This window comes from Cygnus atratus, chromosome 1 (genome assembly GCF_013377495.2).
Source record: "Cygnus atratus isolate AKBS03 ecotype Queensland, Australia chromosome 1, CAtr_DNAZoo_HiC_assembly, whole genome shotgun sequence".
NCBI lineage: Eukaryota > Metazoa > Chordata > Aves > Anseriformes > Anatidae > Cygnus > Cygnus atratus.
Window position 1 is genome coordinate 180,984,370 of NC_066362.1, and position 21,065 is coordinate 181,005,434.

General features: G+C 42.3%; 1 protein-coding gene across 3 annotated transcripts in view; it reads left to right on the forward strand.

Moving 5' to 3' along the window:
• Positions 1-21,065, forward strand: part of WDFY2 (WD repeat and FYVE domain containing 2) — a 77,200-nt gene that overhangs the window by 37,804 nt on the left and 18,331 nt on the right. For all 3 annotated transcript variants that reach the window (XR_007707753.1, XR_007707752.1, XM_035542814.2), the window contains exons 2-7: positions 3,889-3,956; positions 9,027-9,100; positions 15,159-15,213; positions 17,624-17,774; positions 19,608-19,720; positions 20,664-20,790. Coding sequence is in view for 1 of the 3 variants with exons in the window: in XM_035542814.2 (XP_035398707.1) it covers positions 3,889-3,956; positions 9,027-9,100; positions 15,159-15,213; positions 17,624-17,774; positions 19,608-19,720; positions 20,664-20,790 (588 nt within the window). In the remaining 2 variants the exon portion in view is untranslated. The remainder of the gene's footprint in view (positions 1-3,888; positions 3,957-9,026; positions 9,101-15,158; positions 15,214-17,623; positions 17,775-19,607; positions 19,721-20,663; positions 20,791-21,065) is intronic.

The window sequence follows — 21,065 nt, forward strand, 5'->3', positions numbered from 1 at the left end:
TCAGACCTGCTGATGTGTTTATTTCCAAAAGGACATTGCAGTTAGGAAGCAATTACACTGAATTTTGTATGTTTTGAGCAATTGTGAGAGCTTGCTAACAATGGGGCTTGCTGACCCAGTGGAATATTATTTTTTAGGGCCACAGACAATGTTGAAGTGTACAAACAAGACATTTCTAAAATGATACAACTTGCATCGTGGCTAGATATGCAGGTCTCTGAATTATCTGCTCAAAAAGCAGTTTGGATTCAGGGCATGATGAAGAGAAAACTGACTTGGGATATATGTAATCCAGGAACAGAGAGTAATGTAGCCCTTAACTTTGTGAAGTTTGCACGCTAATTTGTTGACAGAACAAATAACTAGTTTTTGAATTGCATTATTTTATCACGTGGCATCTCTGTTCAGACATGATTTGTACACGTAACATTTCAGATCGATTTATATTATATTAAAGTATTGCTCTAAACTTTTACTGGGTAAAAAGGGATGAAATCTGTTTTTCCAGTGAAAAGAGGTTACAGTAGGAATAACAATGTAGTCCTCTCCATAACCCCCTATTTCTATGTGTTTCAATAACTGGAAAGAGCCATTCTTGATTGATATATATATATATATATATTTTAATACTATCAAGTGCAAGTTATAGATTTGCTGCTAGAGAATAAAGCTTATATTTAATAATAGTTTTTTAGATCCCTCTTGTATCTACCATTGTATCCTAACTTTGGTAGAAAAAATAAACAGGCATGGATTAAAATGCATTGTGCTACACTAACTTGATGCTGTCTTGGATAACTAAGTTGTCTAGATAAGGTTAATACATTTAGTGTAAATCAGTAAACATGGAATACAGGTTTAGATGGAGCAATCACTAGTTAAAACTAGTGAATATAAGGATCTGAAGAACAGTAAGGCAGGTAAGAGTTGCCAGAAATAGAGATGACAGTGATATGTGCAGCAACAAGCAGGAGATGACTGCTGAGATTAACTAGGGACTGACTGCCAGCTGTTTTAACTAGTGACACTATTAGTACTCCTGTTTTGACTAAATTAGCAGATGTACTAAGTTTGAGAGAGTCTCATTAAGAAAGAAGTTTTAGAGATTGGGTCAAAAGAAGTAAATGATACTGAGAGCTGAAATAATAAATCTTTAATGACCTGGAAGGTGCATCAGTTCAGTCCTTGGTTCAGGAAGCAACTAACAAACGTCTCAACTGTGCGAAGGGCATGCTGATTGAGTGACAGGGGGCTGCAAATATGATACGAGTATGAGAAACCTAAAGCCTGGGAAAGTTTTCTAGCTAAGGAAAACCACTGATGTGTTTGCGGAGAGGCTGGAGCACTTCAGTAACTCCGTATTGATGGATCAGAGGAGGGCTACCAAGCAGCCAACTGTTACGAAGCGTTCAGCTTAGTACTGCATCATGCCAAGGAATCGGCTACCCTCATCGCCATCTGAGCTTGATATATAGGCCTGCTGTAGGAGTTTGTGCATTTATTATTGGTGGTCGGAAACTGTCTTGGACAGAGTGACCACGAAATGGTAGAGTTCTCTATTCTTGGCGAGGCCAGGAAGGGGACCAGTAAAACTGCTGTATTGGACTTCCGGAGGGCTGACTTTGAGCTGCTCAGGACGCTGGTTGGCCGAGTCCCTTGGGAGGCGGTTCTGAAGGGCAGAGGAGTCCAGGAAGGCTGGGCGCTCCTCAAGAAGGAAATCTTAACGGCACAGGAGCGGTCCGTCCCCACGTGCCCAAAGACGAGCCGGCGTGGAAGAAGACCGGCCTGGCTCAACAGAGAGTTGCGGCTTGTGCTTAGCAGAAAAAAGAGGGTTTATAATCTTTGGAAAAAAGGGCGGGCCACTGAGGAGGACTACAAGGATGTAGCGAGGCTGTGCAGGGAGAAAATTAGAAAGGCCAAAGCTCATCTGGAGCTCAACCTGGCTACTGCCGTTAAAGACAACAAAAAATCCTTTTACAAATATATCAACGCGAAACGGAGGACTAAGGAGAATCTCCATCCTTTACTGGATGCGAGGGGAAACCTAGTTACTAAGGATGAGGAAAAGGCTGAGGTGCTTAATGCCGCCTTTGCCTCAGTCTTTAGCGGCAATACCGGTTGTTCTCTGGATACCCAGTGCCCTGAGCTGGTGGAAGGGGATGGGGAGCAGGATGTGGCCTTCGCTATTCATGAGGAAATGGTTGGCGACCTGCTAAGGAGCTTGGATGTGCGCAAGTCGATGGGGCTGGATGGGATGCACCCGAGGGTACTGAAAGAACTGGCGGAGGAGCTGGCCGAGCCGCTTTCCATCATTTATCGGCAGTCCTGGCTATCGGGGGAGGTCCCAGTTGACTGGCGGCTAGCCAATGTGACGCCCATCTATAAGAAGGGCCGGAGGGCAGACCCGGGGAACTATAGGCCTGTCAGTTTGACCTCAGTGCCAGGAAAGCTCATGGAGCAGATTATCTTGAGGGTCATCACGCGGCACTTGCAGGGCAAGCAGGCGATCAGGCCCAGTCAGCATGGGTTTATGAAAGGCAGGTCCTGCTTGACGAACCTGATCTCCTTCTATGACAAAGTGACGCGCTTGGTGGATGAGGGAAAGGCTGTGGATGTGGTTTACCTTGACCTCAGTAAGGCTTTTGACACCGTTCCCCACAACATTCTCCTCAAGAAACTGGCTGCTCGGGGCTTGGACTGGCGTACGCTTTGCTGGGTTAGAAACTGGCTGGATAGCCGGGCCCAGAGAGTTGTGGTGAATGGAGTCAAATCTGGTTGGAGGCTGGTCACAAGTGGTGTCCCCCAGGGCTCGGTACTGGGGCCGGTCCTCTTTAATATCTTTATCGATGATCTGGATGAGGGCGTCCAGTGCACCCTCAGTAAGTTTGCAGATGACACCAAGCTAAGTGCGTGTGTCGATCTGCTCGAGGGCAGGAAGGCTCTGCAGGAGGATCTGGATAGGCTGGAGCGATGGGCTGAGGTCAACTGTATGAAGTTCAACAAGGCCAAGTGCCGGGTCCTGCACCTGGGGCGCAACAACCCCAAGCAGAGCTACAGGCTGGGAGATGAGTGGCTGGAAAGCTGCCTGGCCGAGAAGGACCTGGGAGTATTGGTTGATAGTCGGCTGAATATGAGCCAGCAGTGTGCTCAGGTGGCCAAGAAGGCCAACAGCATCCTGGCCTGTATAAGAAGCAGTGTGGCCAGCAGGTCTAGGGAAGTGATTGTCCCCCTGTACTCGGCTCTGGTGAGGCCGCACCTCGAGTACTGTGTTCAGTTTTGGGCCCCTCGCTACAGGAAGGACATGGACGTGCTCGAGCGAGTCCAGAGAAGGGCGACGAAGCTGGTCAGGGGTCTGGAGAACAAGTCTTACGAGGAGCGGCTGAGGGAGCTGGGCTTGTTCAGCCTGGAGAAGAGGAGGCTCAGGGGCGACCTTATCGCTCTCTACAGTTACCTTAAAGGAGGCTGTAGTGAGGTGGGGGTTGGTCTGTTCTCCCACGTGCCTGGTGACAGGACGAGGGGGAATGGGCGAAAGTTGCGACAGGGGAGTTTTAGGTTGGATGTTAGGAAGTACTTCTTTACCGAAAGGGTTATTAAGCATTGGAACGGGCTGCCCAGGGAGGTGGTGGAGTCACCATCCCTGGAGGTCTTTAAAAGACGTTTAGATGTAGAGCTTAGCGATATGGTTTAGTGGAGTACTTAGTGTTAGGTCGGAGGTTGGACTCGATGATCTTGAGGTCTCTTCCAACCTAGAAATCTGTGTCTGTGTCTGTGTGTGTTCTTAGTGAAATAATTCAGTTTTGAAGATGATCTTCCACATTCATCACCACCACTTTGTTTTCTTTCATAGTTTTCCATTCTTCCTCACGTGCGTTGTTTGTTCTTTTGTAGAACTGTTCGTGTCTGGCTGAAGAGAGACAGCGGGCAGTACTGGCCCAGCATATACCATGCAATGCCATGTAAGTATAAGGAAGCATTCATTATCTACTGTGTATTTACAAAATGTCTCTTCTGATTTTGATGAAGCTTAATGTTTATGACCATTTGCAAGCTTACCAATCCATATTAAATTCAATGCTTGAACAGTCCCCTTGGTTTCTGTGAAGCCTTACCAAGTTGCATGCTAATGCTCCCAAGAGACATCAGGGATTACAGCAGCAAAAGAACACAAATACGCTAGCAAGGGATGAGCATGTAATGCAAACATAGATCAACAAATGTGGGAGTTCAAAATGTAGGCTTGCATTCTGCCTCTAATGGAGTCCATAAAGCTTTGTAAGTCTCCAGTATAAATCACTCTGCCCTTCCTATTTCATGTGCTCAGTCCATTAGAGTGCAATGGTAAATGGTTTTATTTGATAAGAACTTAATATCCTGCAGTAGCTAATATGATAGAGGGCATACTAGGCAGATTTTCCAGTGGAGGAGCAAAATCATTTTACCCCCGCAATTAGATGTGGAAAAACCAAGTCTCCCTGATGGATCCTTTCAGTATGATCTGCTGTAGGCCTCCTCTCCCAAAGAGAGTGTTCATGCTTTAAAAGAAACTGCAAATCAATGTCCATTTTTCCAGGAGGCAGTTGAGGAAAGTACTGCCCTGTCATAACCTGTGTTGAGTGCAGAGGTATAACTCCTCAGGTCACCAACAGTAGGAGTATGCTAATATTCTTCTGTCGCCTTCAAATGTGCTGGGTTAGCCCATCTTCAGAAATCAAACAGATCGAGGTGCATTTATCAAGTCCCATTGAGGTATTCTGTCTGGAGAAAGTAGTATTTTAAGCTAACATGGCTAGATTTGGAAAAGGGCATCTGCCTCCATGATGCATAAAATACTTAATAGGTATAAATGTTAAACACTTTTAGTAGCACAGCACCAGCTTGGGGCCATAGAGTGGCCCTGATGTTTGCCTGCCTGCCCTGAGAAAACATTCATTTGGTAAATAGAGAGGAACATCCCTTTCCTTTGGTGATGGGCAAACTCATAAGAATATTTGAAGCCTCAAAAGTATTTTCTGTTCAAGATTTTACTCAAAAAGGTATTGGAAAGCAACTAATGATGTGGCAGTTTGTGGATCTCTGTCAAACAGTTATGAAATGGTTCTTCTCACAGTTAGGCATTGATGCTTCTCTTTTTCCATGTGGTGTTTTTGCATATGCTTGCATTTTAAAATCTTCTTAACTCTTCCTCTGGTCTTAGAGAGGCCGCATTATTGCCAGTAATAACAGCTACATTGGAAAAGATTGAGTAGATTCAGACCCACTCAAAGGGGACTGTTTTAAAGTCCCTTCATGAATTTGAATACCTGACACTGTTCCTTCACTTAAGGCTGGTAAATTTTTGAGTCATGAGACATTTGAGTTATGCTGAATTAATCACCGGTTTTAAGAATGATCAGGTATAATTAAAGACTGGAGCAACGTCAATTACATTGTTATCAGCTGTGGCTTTAAGCTTGGAAATCATAGGAAGGGCTGCAAGTCAGCCTCTGCGCATGTTTCCACTTGACTGGCAATGATTGTTTTGATTGTTTCTGCATGGATCACCTTTTTGATGGTCCTCCACTTTAGGTTCACATTGGTTTTTGTTGTCTAGAGAACAACAACTGCCCAGAGGTTCTCTATGGAGAAAAAAATGAATAAGTAGTAGCCATGGTGGTGTCTTTGTGCTGCTTGGCAAGCTGTGAGAGTGGCGGTCCCACCTACAGATACCCCATTAACATGATTCGTGACTTTGGTTACAATGGCACATGACCCGCACACCCTTTTATAATTTTTATAAACTGAGTTTGTAGCCTGGGTACTCTGGAAGGTGAAAAGGATGAGGTGTTGGGCTGAGCCAGCCACGTGCTTTGGTCAAGCTCTGCACCCTAATGGGGCCATCAGTGTGTTCTAACTGAAACCCATTAAATAGCTGCAAGAAAGATCAGGCTTGCAGATTGCTTCTGACTAGGGACATTTTCTTCTGTTTAGAAGTGGGCTTCCCCAATTACAGTGTCATGCCCTGCCTGTGGGTGTTTCTCTGATCGGAAAACTGTGGACAACAAATTGGCCACATTTTTGATCATTTCCTCCAGCCCTCGAGAAAGAGTAAGCTGTGGGTGTTCAAACCAGATCGCTGCACAGCCAAGCCTTTACAAAGAGAAAGGGTAATGGAAACACCCTGCGGTGGATATAGTTTCTGTGGTCTTTTGCTGGCTTTCTCAGCCAGTGTCACAGAAGTGTCGAGCACCAAAAGGCCTTTTGGGAGCATTGCACAGAGCATGGTCACGGAGACCGGTGGCTGGAGTGGGTTGTATTCAGCCATGCTGAACCACTGGTTGAACTCGGTCTGCTTTCAAAAACCACCACAGGCAGAACCCCTATTTAAAAATACACACTGAATATTGTCAGTATGGCAAACTAGCTGAACTGGAAGTCTGACTAATCTTCTCCTTCATGTCAGAGTTGTCTCAACATCTGTATTAACAATGGACCTCTGATGAGCAAGTTAATCCTCCTCATGGATATATGTGTAACCTTTAAATTTTTGGGTGGTATCTGCACAGGAGGGAAAAAAAAAACATTGCTTTTCACAAAATTACAAAAGAGCATTGTAGTCTGTAGATATAAGCTTTGCATAAAAATAAAACACACAGAAAGACCAAAACCCAACTAGACAAACTCTCTCAGATGGAGAACTGACTGCAGGTTTTATTGAGGGACAGTAGAGGACCTAGGGTTTGAGTCAGATAATATCTTATGATGTCTGTCTTACAATGGTTTTCATAGTTAACACTTTGTTTTGAAGAGGAAGGTCAAAAACTGTGCAAAGCAAAACATGCTTCTTAAACTATGCCACTTCTGGCAATTCATGGGGGTGTCCCTGAAACTGCAGACACACAGTTTGTATTTCTCTTCTACTTCTGTCAGCCTCTAATCGAGGTGACGCACTCTTGGGTGCATGAAGGACATCATTTTTTCTTTTCCCTGCATAATTCAGTTTCCAAATACAAAAATCTGAGCATCAGTCTGTATTTGCCCTGTATTTAAGGTAAAGAATACAACCAGACCTCTGTGTCAGGAATATCCCACCCATCCTCTGTCATAGTTCACATCAATCTTTTTCTGGTCTGAAATCCAAATCATAGCTAGGCATTAAAGTCGAGAGCCTTCAAAGTGCTATTATTTTTCATGGTTATTATTTTGAAAGGCTCTTAAACATTTTGGAAGCTTAGGGTTTTTTACATTTTACCCCTCCTTTTAATGAGCCTACATGCTTAAGTATCTGAATGTCATTGTCTAATTTTCATCTAAAGCATAAGCTGCAGCATTCTGGTCACAACTGGTATCACTTTAACCACATTAGTGTAGCTAGTGTGGACATAAGCTTAGTGCTGACATGTTATTTTTTCAAAGGGTAAATGTTACTGAAGAATTCCCTTAGGAAAACGATTATAGCAAAATCTCTTTATGCTGCTATGACTATGTACACGTGGGTTTGGAACTCAGAAGTGACTTCTTTTTTAGCAGCCTATCTCTACAACCCTAGAAGTCTGACTATATAACAGTAATGCACCACCATCTGAAGGGAGGCTTTGAATTTGCCTTTTCTGAGGAAGGGGTATAGAAAGGAGCAATTTCATCACTGTTAGTAGCCATAATATACTGTTTCCATCCTGGCAAGTTCCTTGAATTGAAGCCTTTTCTTTGGTTTAATTCAGTCAGTCTGGATGTGAATCTGGTAGGCTTTGTGCTTGCAGTTAGTTGTCCTTTAGGAAATGTACAAGGGGGATAGAAGGGGAACAATAATGAAAGTAGAAGATAGATAGATAGATTTTATTTTTTTTTAAACAGTCAACATAGACTGTCCTCTTCTTGATATAGCTCTGTTGTGAACTAATGAGGATGAACAGCTGACTTATGAAGTGTTTAATCCTAGGTGAGACATTGCTCAAATGGAGAATATACCAAGTACAGGTTACTGGGAAGAAAGAACTCCAAACTTGTTAGTAACTGAAACACTGCAAGTAATCATAATGGAGAATAGAAAACAAGGGGTGCAGGGAGCAGAACTAAAAGCACACCTGACTGTACTCTATATTTATCACAAGAATACGGTTTAGAAAACACTCTTATCACTACAGAAAGGGCAAGAATGCCTGCCCCTAGCTACCTGTGGCAACTGATGCTGAAAAATTATTTCTGAAGGTTTTGTTGGGACAGCAGGACCCCCAGCTGCATGTTGCTGTGCTGAGCAGTAAAAACAGTCCCTGCCTTCTGAAAGCAGCTTCACAGTTTCTCAGTTAAGCCAAGCATAGCTCTTGAGTTTTTACAAGAAAAGTCTGTTATACCCTTGATACATACCTTTCCAGGTCCTCGAGGGACTGATGACTTACGTGCAATTTAAGAGTGTATCCTGATGTTTATTAGAGTAGTACTGATGTAAGAAACAATGGCTAGTTTTCAATAGAGTCTTGGCCATAGTATGTGCTACTTTCATAGTGTTGTTTGTGGTCAAACTAGAGTAGGGGGCAGCTGGACTCACAGTCCGTATCAGATATTGGCTGATGGCTGATTTCTGTTAACGTTGATTCAAGTCAACTTTCTTACCGCAGGTATAGGATGGGAGCCTCTGACATATTACAGTGCTTTCTTTTATTGTTAGCAAAGTAAAACAAAAACAACAATAACAAATTACCTACCTAAATTATTCTACTAAGTAACTCTAAGATTTGTACAGAAATGCCAGGTACTGCTTATATCAAGACATCAGCACTGTTCTTGTATGACATACCTCATGACTGTTTTCAGATAACTTTAGTAAGGAAAAATGAAAGAGCTGGAGCAAGAAGTAATAGTTATTCCATGTCCTGATAGGATAGGACTGACTGAATTGCACGAACACTGTTTTTTTTAAATGCTTGTCTATTGGAAGGGGGCAAAATGATGAAGCATCATGAAGCATGCTAGCTACTTTTAGGCTTTCCAGAGCTTCAAGAAAATGAGAATCGCAGTTTTGTTAACTTCATCATCATGTTCATTTTTTTCAGCTCCATGTTCATGCATGTCTTTTAACCCGGAAACCAGAAGGCTGTCCATAGGTCTAGACAATGGTACAATCTCAGTAAGTACATACAAAGATTTCTAGTTGAAATGCTTCCCATGTGTGCTGTGGTGAGGATATTTTTGCTAGTGTTTGGGAAAGATAATTTTTACTGCTAGTGGAACTGAAGCTGTAGTGTGGAAAATGGTAGATTATTGCAAATTTTGTTCCAACCCTCACATAGAGACTGAGTGGAGTTTGCAATAAGTTTGCAACATTTATTAGGCAACTAAATAAACTGTCTTAATTTGCATATATCTTAAAAAAAAACACACAACAACAGAAAACAGCTGTTGTTTTATTAAATGAGTGCCTTGTTAATCATGTCATACCAAAGTTTTCTGAAAGCAGCAATTAAGAGAGGAAAAATCATCTTCTGAGAGGCAGAAGGTGGTTTTCTGCTCCATATTTAGCTGCTTTTCCAAATTTCAGGGTTCAGATTTTGTTTTCATCTCATTTCCTTCATAGGAGTTGGCAGTGCTGTTGCTGAAAGATTTGGTTCATTAGCATCTAAGAAAGATCTGTGTACATGGAAAGGAAGCAGGATATTAAAACAAGAGTCTGTCTTTTAGATATGGGACAGAGAGTAACAGTTGATCTTAATCAGTGGATTTTTCTTGTGGAATGGTTGGTGAAGTGCTGTGTCACCTTGTAGAAGGGAGCTATGGGTCAGAGAGGGTCTCACCTATGCCTCATCAATAGACTCCTCCTTCAGTTTAAGAACATTTTATCCTCATTTCAGACTCAGTCTACTGTTGTCTCTGCCTTATGGGCTTTATAACTGAATGAATGTTTGCAGGTTGACATAAAGGCAGCTGTCGGCACTAAAGCCAAAATGGCATTTGGGAATAGATGTGTGACCCTTTTAGCTGTTGCCTGTGAGCTGTATCAAAGATGTGAAGGTTTTAACCCATAAAAATATTAATGGCTCAGCACCAGAGATTTTGGGTGCCTGTAGGAGATTTCTCCATTTGTATCTAGGAGGTGGGACAGCTGCCAGAGAATTCCCTGAACTTCTGAAATTCCCTCCTTCCCACTCTCTGAAATAGCTTTAATTTTCCAGTCCTACTGGAGACATTTGTTTTTACCAGGCCTTTGAGGAATGTGAATGTGACTGTAAAGAAAGCATTTAAGTACTCCAGTTCGATGGAAGACATGTGTCCTTTGTCTTTGGGGCATTTTGCTCTGAAGAGTCAGAGAGTCTGAATGGAGTCAAGTATTTTCCATTCTAAAACTAAAGAATGTGAATGAGATATGCAGATGGTAAACCAACATGTTACTTAGGGTACTTATACTGGCATATCTGAGACAGATTGTATTTGTTGTCATGCTGCACTTTTCTTTTCCCCTCTTCTGGATACAAGTACATAAGATGGGGAAGGGCTGGTCTGTGTTGCTTCATTTAGTCCCTCCTAGCTTTAGGCAGTTGTGTGGTGGAGGTTTTTGCAGAAAATATTCTCCACAAATTTCCACAAGCAATTAAAAGTTTCCCTCTGTAGCAAACCTAAGGCTTATAAGAAAAGCCACAACTGTAATATGCTATAAGAAGTGCTGAAGCTGGTGATGGAAGCAGAACAAGGAACAAAGGACTCCTGGTAAGGTCTGTATAAGCTAACATAGTTCACATATTGTCAAATGAATCTTTTTGCAGTGAGAGGGAGTCCTGATATTACTTTCAGATGTAAATAGGGATAAGAAAGTGAAACTGCCTTTTACATGAAACTTTTGAAAGTTATATGGCTTTTGGTTAAGTCTGGTGCTCCAGAAATGTTGATGATGCCTTTCAAGATTGATGGGCAGTACTGCTATTGTCAGAGAGATGTTCCAGCATTGGCACCGTGGAGTGAGCTTTTATGCCCTGCTTTTCCTTGTGAAGCAGGGTGACAATTTTTGCTCCTACGAAGATGAAGAGATTGTTTTCAACCTTTTAACTTCTCAGCATGAAGGCTGCACAAACATTTGTGCAGCACAATGTACTGTTCTCTTGAGTGAAAGTTTGTCGGGCATCTTACTTGAAAAGCACTGGTACCTAAAGCAAAACCAACCAACAAACAAAAAATCTCTTGTGATCTTCATATATATATACATATATATATGTAATGTACCTTGCAATCCCTTTTTGAGGAGAAATGGCACTCTGTTACTTTATGTCTTTGGGACTGTCTCTTTTTGGAAGCCAAAAGATGCTACAGTGGTCATAAATTCCTTGCTCTGAATGGGAGGAAAAATACTTTAATGGGTGCAAAGTCTCTCAAGAAATCACAATGAAAAGCAACAGAGGAAAAGTCTATCGCTTGGAATAAACAGGAGACTTCCATAGCCACGATGTAACTCCTCGCCTAATTTCATCCAAAAGTCAGCTTCCTAGACAAAGTCAATCACTAGGCTCTGCTGCTGGTAGAGAGGTGAACTGCCCTCAGACATACCCATGTTATTTACCCTTGAAACTGTCATAGAATGGCATAAATCTCCCTTCGTATTTCTGGGAAGATTTAACTGAGGCATTTAGGTTTCAGATAGACGGAGCTGAATGAAAATGGTCTTTCTGTCCCTGCTTATGTCCAGCTGAAACTATTACACACTTTGAGAAGGACCACAAGGAAAACAGGGCATCAGAACAGCCCCCTCAGAATTCTTCCTTGGGGGTGGCACTTAAGATAGATTCATTGTCCACATCATTTGATCTTGCAGGTGTCCACAGGTTTGCTGTAAACAGCACTTGAATACCTAGGCTCTACCTGCTGGTATACACCTCTGCCACAGTGGGAAGTTTTGTATTTTTTCCCCTCAAGAAAACTACATAATAGTTTCTATCCTCTTCCACTTCTTGCACTTTATAAAGTGAAAACCCTGTAATCGTTTTTTAGAGCTTTCTTTTCAACAGATGTAGACATGGGCTCTGGCAGCAGATTTAAGGGTCTTCATTCTCCTCCATTTATGAAGCCAGTTTGCTGTTCTCTGGCAGACGTGGTGAGAGCGCTGTCAGTCACTTGTGTTAATAGGATGAAGTCAAACCTCTAAGGAGATCCACACTGTGCTGTCGAAATGGCATCATTTATCAGAGCACAGGCTGTAAATTCCCTGGGGTGGAAACTCAGTTGTGAATGGGTAACACACGGCTAATATATAAACATTATTGACTTTCAGAGGGATTCAGTTGCCTGTGCAGAAGTCTCTAGTGCTGTTTTGTGATACATCACTTGATATCCACCTGCAGCTTTGGAAGGGCATGGCTCTTCTTTAGACCTTGGGTCATATCAGTCAGCCCCGTGGCCAAGCACTCTGAAAGGCATACGCCCGAGAATGGGTTTTGTTTACCCTAACAGGAATAATTAATGTTAAAAAGATGTAGTCAGTGTTTTTGTAGTGTGGACAACAATGTATGTGCAACAGGGCATGAATTTCTGGAGCAAGGTGCCCCGTGTTAAAATACCTGTCTGTTGACGTAACTAAAACATTTGGCCTTGAGAGGGATCGGGGAATGAGGGCAGTGAAGAACATGTGACAGCGTACAGGGGAGCAAGAAGGAAAAGAACTGGAGGAAGATTAGAAAATGCAAAAACAAGGAGATGCCTCTCAAAGTAACATGTGCTTTCAGGGGAGAAAAGGAGAAGCAAGGAGTCTTTGGGGTCATAAAAAAGAACACGTGATATCCAGTACTCATGTTATTGGGACTGTGTTCATCTCTTTGTAAGGAGTGGTGTATCAATAGTATGGAACCATGGTTTGCATTACAGCAGACATAGCTAGTCAATACTCGGGTAAACCTTGCTAATTGCACTTGTGTTTTGATTCACTGCATTGCAATGGAGAGTTTCAAACACCTTTTTCAGTCTTCCACTGCAGGTAGCTGAACAGACTGGCCACATCAAGTTTGTCAAAGGCAAAATGCCAAAATAAAGTGAGAATGCAAACCACATTCTTCCTCTCCTCTGACGCTCTGGTCACCAGCATCCGTGCGTCACCACAGTGAAATCCAGGGGCAGTACCAGTACAGGCACATCAGTGGGGAAGGCAGACATAATCTCCCACCACACATTGCAGCAATTAAAGCTGTTGTTCTTCAGGCGACGACAGCAGACAGTTAATGTTCGTAGCAAAGCGTGTTGCTTCAATCGGGCTTTGTAGCGAAGCATTTCATGTGGTGGCTTAGCATTCTGCAGGCGGTGGTTAATGAAAACCACTTCCCCCATAAGGAGGCAGGGAGGTGCAGCAGATTTTTAACGCTCTGTAGTTTGTAGAGTTAAGGTGACCCTGCTATACAAACCCAGCTGACTTAATTGATTTGTTGCTGCTCTTTAAATAATGCTCCCCATTGTAGGCCTCGTCTGCTGGAGGAAAGCTGAAGGGAGGTAGATCAGAATAAAGGAGGGGAAGATGAAATAGCGCAATTCAACAGGACGTATTTATAACTAATTTACAAGCAGAAACCTAGTAACAGTAAAATACATAAATGCCTCAACCCACTCACAGTTGTTTTCCTGGAAGCTGGGCTCTGTAGCTTTTCAAAAGATGGCTATGGTAGCCTCTCCACATTGATGGCAAGCATTAGGTATTATGTGTTAGGGATAATCCTGGTGCTGGAAAGCCATGCTAATCACCTAGCGACCCCACAGGAAACACAGAGTGACCGTTTTTGTTCCAGTTTAGAAAATGTGGGTGAATACCAGCTTTTCAGTGGTTAAAATGTCTTCTCATACTCTTCTGCACGAAGCATTTGGTTTGCTATAATAATAGTCTGTAGGCTCATGAAGCCCAGTCCTCTCTACCTGTCTGCTGCACAGTGCTTTTGGCAGTGCTTATACATGAATATTTCACAATTGTGTGCTTTAAAATTTAGTTTGTCTTCTGTTTAATGATGTTCGTCTTGTTTTCACTCTCTTTCTAGATTAAACAAATTAGGTTTTACTTCTGTCCCCTAGGGAGATTAGCCCAGGGAGTTTCTGTATAGATTGTTTATAAATAATTAATACGATGTGTTTTCAAGCTCCTTGTTTTTTCTTGTGTTTCTCTGAATACGTGGTGTGTGCACACAGATACCTGAGAGTGGTCTGAAAGCTAATTCATGTGGTGGTGCCGCAGAGCCTACCCTTTACCTGGGTTTTTCCTTCAGAGTGATGTTGCAGGAGTTGTATTGTGGCACTGTTTCCACTGCTCTGAGCAACTCCCCTCCCCAAAACAAGTGGCAGAAACACCCAGGTGCTCCTTCAGTGTAACCATATGGGATTTTTCCAGGAGCTGAGACTGCCATACAGACTCTTTACTGCTGGTTCTCATCATTCCCTCCTCTGAAAGCAGGATCAGTGGTTAAACCAAGGCAGCAGGAGGGCAGACCATCTCCCGTTAGGCGTGCTCTTCCCTGGCAGCCGGGGAGCAGGATGGGTCACCCCAGGCATGTGTCCCCAGGCAGCTGAAGTCTGTGCTAAGCCACCCTCCCTGCCCGTGCACAGTTAGCCACAGTGGAGCAGTAGCAAAGCAAGAAGGTCTGCTTCTGAGATACCAGAGTAAATATTAACCAACAGTGGGGTAAAATCAAGGAGGAAAAGGTCTGGGTTTATTGGCCTGAAGTACTGAGAGACTTCTGAACAGAAATCTGAACTGCAACCCCCTCCCAGATTATTGGTATGTAGTTTGGAATGAGCAACTTCAGGGGGAACTCACACATACTTAAACTGATTTTCCTGTGTGTACAGGTGGGGGCGTGCATGCACATGTGCACACACATGCATTTATAGCTGGATGCACATACAGATGTCTGCCCAAGTAATCCTGAGCCAGGGGGTGTTTGCTCTGTGCCAGCCACTTTGGCCAGCTTTTAGAACTTCTTTTCGTTAGTTCCCCTCGTATCTCCACCATTCTGTTCAGAAGCACTCATGAAGCTTTCTTAGGCAGTTTTAAAAAGTGAAATAACTTGTGGGGTTTCTTTTAGATTGAGTTATCCCATATTAGCAAAAGTGTAGATAGTACTATGGTTACAAAGGGAGAGCTTACATTGGTAACAAATTCAAGTGAAAAAATTCCCAAACACTTCACATAGCTAAGCACTGTTTCTTTGTTTTTTGTTTTTCTCTTCCTTCAGGAATTCATTTTATCAGAAGATTACAACAAGATGACACTAGTGAAAAGTTACCAGGGTAAGAACTCAGATCCATATTAATTAGTCTGTATTGTCATTAATTTTTATTAATGTGCTCTGAAGGTCTATGAATTGAAAGAAGTCTTCTTTACTGTGATTTTGTTTTTAAACTAATATAAATGCTGTTTTTACCAGTGGATCAATAATATGCTTTGTTCTGAGATTGCAAGACTTTTAAAGAGCTATTTCATGTTCCGTGTTTCATTTTAAATGTTCTTTAGGAATATTATTCTAGACAGCAAACTGTCCAAAATCCAGGCTGTGTGGAGGGAAAGGGAGCATTAATTTTTAATGTTTAGTAATATAGTGTATCTAATGAAGCAATTTAGAAGACTAACCATCTTTTAGGACTGAAGCATTTAAGACTGTAGCTTTTGGGGTCAGTCTGGTTATATTTCAATAAATGTTTGCTTCAGTAATCTCAAGATTGGATACCTGTCATAGTAAAAGGCCAAGAAATATTAATCCATAACTTCTCTGATTGCATTCTCATATTCATTAATGTGATGCTTTAAGAAGCCTGGCTATTTATCCTTGTTAAACTTCTAAAGGATGCTGCACTTGGGGTAGGTATTCTTATAAAAGTAACAAATACATGCTACAATTTTATCTTTATCTTTTATCTCCTTTGCTGTTAGACTTGGGTGATATATGATGAGCATTATGCTTCTGTATGAAAGTCTCTGTATGAAAATCATAAGATTGCTGCAGTATTGCTCTACAAGTCTTTAGTATCTGAGTTTATGGTTTGCTCCACAGTCACCAGAGTTTGACCCAGCTGGGTTTCATGTTCGAATTGTTGCAATGCAGAGTCCTATTACCAGTTCTGCAACTCCTTTTGCAATTAGCTTATCCACTTGCATGCTTGGATTCAATCCTGCAGGCTAATCACACCCTAGGAAGGGTGAGCTGAAGTGAATTTTTCTGTGTATCCCCTTCACACTGGAAACTGGCAGTCCATCCCTTTTATTTATTACTACTAAATTCCACCTCTCTGTTGTTGCTTGGTGCTGCTCTTCATTTCTGCAGCTTTCCCCCAGCAAAACCTCTTGCCCTGCACTGTGCATGGCTACGTGCTGGCTGTGTTTGTTGGCTTTTTTCCTTAACATACAGTGCAGAACCTCGTGCCTATTTTCTCCAGGCATGGCTCTTCCCCTTTCCATCTTCTCTCCAGCCTGCTCCTTGCATGGTGCTTGCTGCCGCTTTCTCTTAGAAGCACAATTCAAATCATTTTTTTTCTGCACACCAACAGTGGTCAAACCTGCGAATGAAGGACCAGCTTTCTATTTTTGCTGCTTCATGTTCCTGAGCCTTTACTAATCCTAGGGCTCAGACTTTTTCCTTGCTCTGCTATCAACTTCCAACCATCTGAAATTTTACTTCTTTAAGCCTTGCATGGGCCAAATTCCTTCAATTTCTGCACCCAAATTCCTATAGCGTAGACAGCAATCTTTCCATATTGTTCCGAGGAACTTCTCTGCATTTCAAATGGAGAGTTTGGGGTGGTTTTTATGCTTCCAAAGACGTTCAATCTTCCCAGAGTGTCAGCTTTTACACAAACAAATGTAAGCAGCCTTCTTTGTGCAACACATGTTGCTGGGTCCCAGAACAGTAATAAACCAGTAGGCCTGTGGATTGAGGAGCATGGCAGTCACTGTTCATTTACAGCTGGGAATAATTCAGCACATCTTTCAAGCCACTTGTTTTATTAAAACGTCAGCTCAATCAGCACTTCACAACCAAACCCACTGGTCATTCATACAAAAAGCCCTCTCTGTACAAGCCTGGGTTCCATTGCTTTAATGAAAAGCTTTTGAGGGCTTTATTTAGGTAGCAGCAGCAATTTATTCATTCAGCTGGTTTATTCATCTTGCCCAGCTGTGATCTTTTCCTTTTTTATTTGTTATTTTTCCCATTTTCTTTTTAGCTGATTCCCATGCAATGCTAAAGCTTCCCTCTGGTGTCGGGTTGTGCCTGCACGTAACTCCTTATGCTGCTGGGGTATGGAGGAGCAGCAGCATGCTGCCACATGGGCATCTGCTGTCATAAAACCAGCTCAAGACAGGATTAAATAGAGCCTTTTCCACAATGGCTGTTTTGTCGGTGATGGTACAAGAATGGAAGAGAGACTTGGGCTACCTTAAAAGATAGATGGCTAATGTAGGCGTGGAAGGAATTAAGTTTTGCTTCTTCTCTTCCTCATGCAAACACTGAATGTGCAAGGGAGGAGTCTTACAGGCTTTCTTGGTATCTCATGTCAACAGGGTTATTGAACAGGAGCTTCTTCTATAGGGAAGGGCGAGGAGATGGGCAGGGAATGGCAGAGCTGCATGCAAGGGGTGCTGTTTCCAGTGGTCTTCTACCTGCGTGTTCTTTGCGGTGCAATTATATGTCTGCTTAATTTTCAGCTCATCAAAGCAGGGTGATAATGATTCTGTTCGTCCTGGAGATGGAGTGGGTGCTGAGCACCGGACAAGACAAGCACTTCACGTGGCACTGTTCAGAGAGCGGCCAGCGCCTGGGAGGGTACCGCACCAGCGCGGGGGCCTGTGGCCTGCAGTATCCTTTGCTGAGCTCTTTGGCACTTAAACAGCCTTTTTGTTTGTTAGCTTTCTTTTTTATATTTCTCTAATTGTCCTCCAACTTTTGTGCCCTGTGTACGTTCAGTGTTTTGTAAGAGAAACCGTTATCTAAAGCCGATTAAAAAAAAAAACAACAACCCAACACTAACTGTTCTTGCTTTGTCTCCTTAATACATGGTGGCATATTTAGGTCTTAGCATTTCTGAGCAAAACAATGGGCAATCTGCAACCTGTTGTGGTCTGCTATCGTAATAAATAAGGACAGGGCCTTCGTTCAAACATGCAGTGTATTCTTTTTTTCTAAAAATTAATGGTAGCAAAGTAGGTCGGCGATCAGGTCAGTGTGTGTGTGTCTATGCATGGTAAGAATTAAATGACTTTAATATGAAATAATGAGTACTTGTCCTTCACTCTGGAACAGCCCACTGTGCATTGGGAATTTGGGCCAACTAAAGAATAAATGGCTCCAGAAACGGCACTCAAGTGGCTTATTCACCTAGAGCTGCCCCAGCTGCCTGACAATAAAAGAAATATTAATTCAGCTTTATTGCAAACGAAAAGGGAAGTAGAAAAGTATGAGCTCTTAGGCTGAAATCAGGGGTTAGCATAAACAGACCTTTTAGTGCCCCGTAGCATGTGCTAGAGATGATGTGTGTTTCGCTAGTTCATGGGAAATGAGACTGACTCAAAATTACACCCTGAACAAGGGAAATACTTGCACTTGCTTTATATCTTCTGGTTGAATGAAGGGCAAACTAATCTAAATGGCATAGTGTGTGAACTCCATTTTTAATTAATTAATAAATATTTTAGAAAGTGTGATATAGAAATTTGTTCTGTATTTCCTAAAGCTCTCTAGAGAGCAGACTGGTTCAAGTGATTGCAAATTTTGGAGGACACTTTAATTTGGGTCGTTGGGTCATGCTGGTGGAGGGCCAGGGAAATGACAACCATTGACAAATACTGAGAAACCTTGGCAGAATCAGGAATGTTTGGGTTTGGTTGTTTTTGTTGTTTTTGTTGTTGTTGTTTTCCCCAGTGTCCTGACTGCATTTGATCAATGTGAAGGAATTGATCCTTTAATATGCAATATGGAATCTAACTGTGGAATTAAATCAGATGAAGAGGTCAGAATCTGTTGAGATAGATGGCTCCAGTAAGTGGCTGAATGGGTCTGGATTTTATTCAGTTAAGAATATGGTGTGTGATACACCTGATGTAACTGACACTTCCCCAGATATGTTATAAAACATACACTGGCTCTTGCAACATGAGCATTGCTACCAAATTGCTATTAAAAACCGTTTAAGGAGATAATCTTCTGGAGGACTTCTATGACACTGGCCAGTGGTCTGGAAAGAAGATGAGAGTTTTATTTGTATACCTAAATATAACAAAGAAGCAGGAAACAAGTAACAGTTATTTTAAACAATTTTATGGAAGGAAAGAGGAATAATAAACACCATGAGACTCTAGCACCTAAGCTAGAGAGCCTGGGAAGATGAGACTCCTCTGTTTGTGGCAAAGGGCTACTTCCAAGGCATTTCATAATTTGTGTTTTTATTATATTATTATATCTTCAGGAAGTCTCTTTTTTCTTGCTATTTGGTTTACTCAGACTGCTTTATTAAAAATGAACAGCTATGAGTTTGATATCTAAAAGTACACCCTGAATACCTCCTTGAAACTGGAACACTATTCATGAGGTTGCAGTATACTCATGTTAAAAGCATTAACAAGTCATGAAAAGCAGTGCATAAAACAAAAATTGTGTGCAAACAATGTATATTCCTCAGCATTTGTCCATCAGATTTGATGTGGAAACTCGGCACGTGTTTGTTGGTGATCATTCTGGGCAAGTAACCATACTCAAACTAGAGCAAGAGTCCTGCAGCCTTGTTACAACATTTAAGGGACACACAGGTAAGGCTTGAGGAGGAGACCCTATTTGGTTCTTCATCTGTGCTCAGCATCATGGCAATGTAACTCTCCTGTGAAACAGTAAATAGCATGGAAGGGAGCTCAAACTGTCCCTATAGCTCAGGGAAGTTTGTTCTTTATTGCTGAAAAGAAGAGAGGGATTAGACTTCTGAAAAGTGCAGAAAATACCCCTATCAGTTACTGCTAATTAAAGTAGAGTGAGGACAAAAGTTGCAGTAACTCTGGGGGTGGAAAAGATGCTTCCTGGGGAAAGACCCATATTGGTAGACATTATTGCCCAGGTGGGATATGCACACCCAGGATGTGCTTATTGGAGGAGCTGAGTGGTGGTTTTGCTACTGGGGCTTGTGCTCCATCATGCTTTAAAAACAGCAGCCCTTGGATGTGGACTTGCTGTCTAACAGAAGAAACGATCATTCCTCAGCACCTTCCCTTCGTATCCCTCCTCTGTGACTGAATGCTAATAACTCGAGCACAAGGCAGTTCAATCCTCATACTAAGATACTGTGAAGATTTCTATAGATTTCCCACTTCCTTCTGTTTTACTGTAAAATCTGTCACCTGGGAGTGGTGGAGATGAAAAGCTGTGCAGTTACACTGTGACCATCATATGGTGGCTTTCCTTCTGCTGCGCTATGCTGCTCAGTGGGTTCATCCACACAAGCAAGCAGCAGCTGAGCCCTCTGGCTGCAGAAGAGCAGGGTTAGGGCTTCAGTAACATTTCCAGGTTGCTGCTTATCAGATGGCCAGTACAGTGGCTGCATGGCCCTTGCTAAAGAGACCACTTTTAATCACTCTCTCTTTGGTTTTGGTGATATATTTAAATATGTATCTGTATATTTGGTGATATCTTTAAATATGTACCTATATATTTAGTTACATTCTTCTGTAATAAAATGACTGTTCTGTGCATCTCTTATTTCAGGCGGTGTCACTGCTCTCTGTTGGGACCCAATACAGAGAGTTTTATTCTCAGGCAGTTCTGATCATTCCATTATAATGTGGGATATTGGAGGAAGAAAAGGAACAGCCATCGAGCTGCAAGGACATAAGTACGTTCAAAGCGCTTCCTCCTGTTTTTATGAGAGAAAAGCTGAAGGCAGAAGCCACATCTGGAAACAGAAACAGCCCAGAGGTTACAGTTTTCACATGCCTCAAGCTTGTATGTGTGACTCCCTGTGGTCCATATACAACCAGAGTAAATTGTTTAAAGTGAGTTTTTCAGTTTGGGGCCCACAGGCTGCTTTAAAAGTCTGCAAAGGGTAGTGAAAGAAAGCACAATTATCTGCAGTCCTGAATGTGTTATGTGAGAGTACACCTCTGCTGG